The sequence below is a fragment of the Marmota flaviventris genome, chromosome 9 (assembly GCF_047511675.1).
Source record: "Marmota flaviventris isolate mMarFla1 chromosome 9, mMarFla1.hap1, whole genome shotgun sequence".
NCBI classification, from domain to species: domain Eukaryota; kingdom Metazoa; phylum Chordata; class Mammalia; order Rodentia; family Sciuridae; genus Marmota; species Marmota flaviventris.
The window spans coordinates 45,704,353-45,710,625 of record NC_092506.1 but is presented as its reverse complement, the minus strand read 5'-3'; the positions used below and the strand labels follow the sequence as shown (position 1 = coordinate 45,710,625).

Here is a 6,273-nt window from a genome sequence, read left to right as displayed (position 1 = left end):
AGGAGTGCCTGACCCATAGTCATCTTGACATGAATGGAAGCCAAGTAGTTATCATGTTATTCTTCTATTAACTAGTGTCAGAAGACCAATCATCAGGAGAACTAACATATCTACCACTGATTTTGACCAGGGAGGACACAGATTCTCAAGAAGGCCTGAAGAGAGTGTTGGGGAGGCATTCACGGTTCCAGATAGTAGGCACTGAGAATGGAACATGGCCTGAGTGAAGAAGTGGGGATAACCCAGTGCGGTCATTCACACCTGTAAACCCAGCAACTCTGGAGGCTGAGGCAGAAGGATTGCAAGTTTGAGGCTAGCTTCAGCAACTTAGCAAGGCTGTAGCAAATTAACAAGACCCTGTCTCAAACTAAAAATAAAACTGGCTGGGAATGTGGCTTAGTTAGGTAAAGTACCCCTGGGTTCCATCTTCAGTTTTAAAAAAAAAAAATAGTATGGCCAGAGAGAAGGGAAATATCTTTAAGTGGCATTTCTTAATATCACGAACCAGGAGTGGTCAACATTGGTTTCAGGTAGGAGAGGATAGGCGAGAAGAGAGATTCCTGGAACTAGGCCTCTATGGCAAGGAGAGAGAACAATGTGGAACTCAGAATCCTGGGAGGCCGCGAAGGGCAAAGAACATATGACTAGAGAGAGAAGCCGCCTGAATGTGAAGCCTAGAATCAGTCTACTAAAAACAGACGTGTGGACCACAAGTCCTAGGGAGAGGGTCTGATTTGGGAAAGATCTGTGTAAGGTTTCTGAAAACACCTCTCTCCAAGATGCCAAGGACTTTGGGGATTATTATCACCTCAGGATATACTTTGACCCTGGAGATGGTCTCTGCCAGGGCCAATCCATAGTAACCCAGGGTATTTTGGTTTTTTTTTTTTAAATTCATTCTGTGTGTGTGTGTGTGTGTGTGTTGTTGTTGTTGTTGTTGCTGTTGGTTTTTCTACCCTAGTAGAAAAGGTTGGGGAATATTTCTCTTCTACTCTAGAATTTTTTGTACAAAATAGGAACTATTTACCTTTTTGAAGGGATAAACAGACCCATCTAGACATACGAATTTCTTTATGGGAAGATTCAATCTTTCAAAATAATGAGATCCAGATTTTCATTTTCTTCTTCTGTCTTTGTAAGTTATATTTTTCTAAGAATGTGTTGATTTATTTGTTTCTAGTTTCAAACTTTAATGCTGAAGCAGCCCATAGGATCCGATTTACAGAATATACAATATAGGCTTATGTTGATCCATGTTGTGGCCCATGTATGAACATATACTTTATCCCCAATTTTTTTTTTAAAACTAGTGCCTTATCTCTTTTTTTTTTTTATAAAATCAAAACAATGATGTTTTCTGATCACCCCATGGCCAATGTTCCCAGTAACACCATCACAGGCTCTTATTACAGTGACAAATTGGATTTCATGAGCATTTATTAAGCACTTTTATGTGTTTTAGTATTAGGCATAAAGAATTCAGTAACTACTTCAACAAATTTCTCTGCTGTCAGTTCACAGCTAGATTTCTGGAGAGCAGAGAGAAGACACTCAGTACTTCTTAGGCAGGCCAGCAGGTCTGAAGTGATTGGGGTCTTTGCCACTCCGGCCCCATTCGTTGGCAAACTGGTCAGCCTTTGAGTCCTTTGCTCCATGGCCTGTCAATCTCTGAATATTCTCTCTGGCATTACTGTAATCAAGGCAGGCAGGAAGGAGATTAATCATTGGGCTAATAAGCAACAGTCCCACCCTTTCAAAGTAAAGGCTCTGAGAAGAGTCCAGGAAAGCCAAGGAAAGGGGGGTAAATACTGCCCCTCCCTGGCACAGCCCTACTCAGCCCAGGCTGGTCAACCTGAGAAGAACAGCACCCAAGAAGGAGGGTTGGGAATCATTCAGGCCCACCAGCCACTCAGAGCCCACATCAAGCACTGACTCAGAGAAAAGCTCCAGAGAATGGGCAAGAAGAGGAGGGGCCACAGCCTCCACGGGAAACTTGGCTGCTCAGAAGAGAGTCCCCTCCTGACTATCCAAGGCAGTCAAGCTCTGCTCACCCAGGCCTGGCATCCCTGGGAACCTGCCTTACCTGATCACTTTAGCAGCCCAGGCACCCCCAGGTCCCCTACGGGCGGCATCATAGTTCCCTCGGGCATGGAAGTACTTGTCTGAATTTTTGTAATTGGCTTCCCGCATGTCAGAGTAAGCTCGCCACATGTCTCTAGTCCCTGGAAAGGAAAGAAAATGATGACAATGATCATGCCCTGGCAAATTAGAGAAGTAAAAATTTTTCCTCCAAGTCAGAAGATTTCAGCCTTTGACAAAGCCCTCGGAATGAATATTGGCTTAAAAGGAGTATTTCTTTTTATACTGAGTTAAGGTAATGAGAATCACACTCGATACAAGTTTTGTTCTGTTTGATTCCATTCTTTGTCTGTTGCTATTTTGTTTTTGACTGTGTGTGGTGCATGTAAAGATGTGGGATGGTCTTTAAGGGATATTCATTGCATAATGGTCCTGTATCTGGAAAGATCCAGGGACCCTTCTGACTAAGTGTGAGAACACGAGGTTCTGAGGGAGGCTATGACATACATATGACCTCTCCAAACCTAGGCAATGGGAGAAAGTCATGCTCATGAGCAGAGTGAGGACAGTCCTATCTTGAGTACATCTGAATGTCCAGGCTATATTTGAGCCTGAATGACTATCAGAATCCAAACAGAGGTGACAAAGGTGAGTTCTCTAAGAGAGATTTAAATAAACCAAATCAGGTTCAAAACTTCAGTGTCCTCCCTAATAAAATGAAAGAACATTGATCTAAGGAGTCAATAGAGCATTGTGAGGTATTGAGTTTGATCCCTAGCATGGCAAAAAAAAAAAAAAAAAAGGTATTTTTAGCTGGATGTGTGAGAATCTAGATGGATCAACAGCAAATCCTTAAAATAATTATTCAGAAAGTATTGCAGAAAATTAATAATACCTGAAAATTTTTTTCAGTACTGAGTATTGAACCCAAGGCCTCAGGCATGCTGGGGAAGCATTGTACCACTAACTTGATCCCCAACCCCAACAGCTAAAATTTTAAATACTACATTTTGAAAACAAAATCTTGCCATTATGGCTAAGGAAGTATTTTTCCCATGCTGTTGGTTTCCTGGTGATGTCTTGTTCCTAATAGAACCATTGGGGAGGAAATTCATTGCATCTTCTGTTGTGGACAGAGGAACTAGAGTTACCTCCCAAAGGTACCCCATCCCAACCATTTACCATTTCTCGGGTAAAGAACGGAATATTATGCACAATCCCTCAATACTGTTTATAAGCAGTAGATAAAATTCTAGGAAATCTACCTAAGTTCAATCCTACTCTTCTTTGGGGTTTTATCAGGTACCTTAGGCTCTTGTGTGCCTTAGTTTCTCTGGTAAGGGGTAAGAATGGTGACTACATCACAGGGATTAAAAGATAAACACTAATTCATTTATTACTCGTAGTACAGTGTCTAGCCCATATTAAGAGCTTAGTTAATCGTGGTTGCTCTTACTATGTGGTTGAGACTGCACTGATTCTGCTCAGCATTCCCACAAACATGTGGATGCAAACCAAGGATAGATGGCCTTGACTTAGAAATAAGCTATCCCTGGATTCCCACTAGGGGGCAGTAGAGCCCCACTTGTTTTAGGAGAACACCACCAAATTCCAGAGCTTACCTATATTGTTGCTGAAAAGCTGCCTCTCAAACTTTAAGTGGCCTCTAGCCTAGTGATCCCCATAAAAGAGTGAAAAAGGTAGCCAGAAAAGCTCCATGAACTACAATTAAGAAACAAAAAAAGTTCCTTCTCTATCCAGCTGTGACTTTGACAGTGGGGATGTCTGCTCAGGTGAATCACCTGAGCCAGATGTAGCCTCCTGCCCCCATCCTTTGATCCTTACCTTGACCAGCTTGCTTGAGGAATTCGCCCCATCTTTGGCTGTTAACTCCCAGGACCAGGAAGCAAAAAATGATGCTAATTAAAAGCTTCATTTTGCTGCAGAGTCAAAGAAACACAACCTAGAATGATTCGTGTTTTTGGAGGGATTTTTATATTTTGTGGTGTTGATTCATCATTGCATTCCAATAATAAACCTCAATCAATTTTACACACAAACATGCGTGTGTGTGTGTGTGTGTGTGTGTGTGTGTGTGTGTGGAGAGAGAGAGATGAGAGGTAAATAGGTTTTCAAAAGGTTTGATCCTTCATTTTCATCAATCTTATTAGAATCCAGTGTCTTAGAGATTGCAATGCACTGTTAGAATAAACTACTTCCCATTTCAGTCATTCCTTATCAGCCCTAAACCTCCACTGTACAGGAAATTTCCAAATAAGCATTTGGGGATTTTGATACATTCCTCTCTGTAATATGAGATGAGTTAAATCATCAATAAATATTAATATAATGCCTATTGTAACCACCACTGAATTCACACAGATGCACATAACAGAACTCTACCCTGAAAAGTATTCACATCTAGTGAATTTTAATTATCAGAATATTAGTTTTAGGAAGGATGTAGAGAGAGAAAGCTGAGGTGCAGCACAAGAACACTGGTGGAAAAAGAGAATTGTCAGAGTAAAATGGTTGAAAAGTTCTAACACCTCACCCTGGGCTGTGGTTCCTGCTGAGTAAAGCTGCAGCTGCTGCCTGTGCCACCTGTTGGAGAGATGTGGCTGGTATTTATATACTGGCGCTTTCTAATGGAGCAAACCTCTTCTCCCTCTTGCACAATTCCTTTTGGTCAGAATCCAGCATCCAGATGTCTCTTCACACATAGGGTCTTGATTTTCCCAGATGATGCAATCTGACAACTTTCAGGAGTGTAGCAAGTTGGGGTTTTCTGCCTATTTCCCATATTACTACTGACTGGCAAAGGTTTTCTCCCTCTACATAATAATGTACTGACAATTTGAGGTAAAGGGTAGTCAATATTGGAAAAAATAGCTTTGATCTTGTGAAGAATGTAAGAATACAGAGCAAATGGAACAGCTGAGCTGGTTCCACCGCAAGGGACATGAACTGGGACTTAGGGTACAGGAGTAGGTAAAGAAAAAAATAGACAACCCAGGAAAATAAAACTGTTAGCATCCATGTGGATGTTTTCAGCACTGAGAAAAGAAATCTTCCAGATGCCAGTGTATTTGTGATGAGTTGCTATGGAAGATCACATGGCAGGTTATATCTGAAGGATGCTATAATCCAGGAATGTTGAACAGTAGTATAGAAATTTGCTACAAAGTCATGTAGATTTGATACATGATAAAGATAGTCAGAAAATGGCCCACTGGCTACTAATTATCAAAGTAGTAGATTCAGGAAGGCATCAGAGAGAGCTGGGATGCAGCACAAGAATGCTGGGAGGGTGCTGTTGTAGTCAGGAAAGCAAGACTGTGCTTTATTATATAAGTTTAGTAAGAGTATTTGGGGAAGAACCTTTATGCAGATGCTATCAAGGAACTACAATCCACGGTCTTCTCATTTATCCCATCCCTACCCAGCTGTGGGATCTGCCCTTCTAGCATCATCTGAAGCTTGAGGGCATGGAGAAACCCCTCCAGAGACAGTTTCAGAGAACTCCATCTGCTTTATTGAGCAGCAAAAATAGCTTTTATAGTGGATATATGCTAACTTACATACAATAGTCACGATAGGCCAGAGGTAATAAACAACATACATTACAGGAGTCCAGACACCAAGAGTTCAGAAACTGTCACACAGGCTGGCCTTGTACCAACAGGGGAATAACTTCCTGTGACAGGAACAAGGAAATAGTGCTTGTCAGTGTTCTGACAGCACTTTGTCCCAAAACATAGTGTTCTATGTTAGGACTTCCCTGCTGCACAATGAGCAAGGTAAGCAGTCCTCCATGAGGGACCAGAATCAAGCCCACCAATACCTATCCCTTCATCCAAATGGAAAATTTTAATGACAATTAGATTTTCCTAGAGAAGAAAGAATAACATGTGTGTGATGGGGCAGAGATGACGTGGGAACCCAGAGGACACCAGAACTGGTCCTTCTCACGTAGAAACCAAGGCCCAGCCCAGGTTGTGATAGCTCAGGATTTTTGCCTGGAATGTTTGCTGGGAGAAAAGAAAGTGGGCATTGCATTAGAGATACTAGTAATCTCCAAGACTGATGCAAGCAAATCATGGAGACTTGATAGAAGAGATACTGGAAGATGATATATAACAACTAGTAAGGAGATGGGACTTACACTCATCTAGTAACCCAGAGAAGAATGAA

At 41.7% G+C, this 6,273-nt stretch overlaps 1 protein-coding gene across 1 annotated transcript; it reads right to left on the bottom strand.

Moving 5' to 3' along the window:
• Positions 1-1,476: 1,476 nt before the first annotated feature.
• Positions 1,477-4,660, bottom strand: LOC114098240 (serum amyloid A-3 protein-like). Its single transcript, XM_027942381.2, has 4 exons — positions 4,634-4,660; positions 3,925-4,019; positions 2,084-2,222; positions 1,477-1,690 (listed from the first exon to the last, which is right to left on the bottom strand). Exons 2-4 carry the CDS (start codon positions 4,013-4,015, stop codon positions 1,552-1,554), a joined length of 369 nt encoding a protein of 122 aa, XP_027798182.1. The 5' UTR covers positions 4,016-4,019; positions 4,634-4,660; the 3' UTR covers positions 1,477-1,551.
• Positions 4,661-6,273: the final 1,613 nt, after the last annotated feature.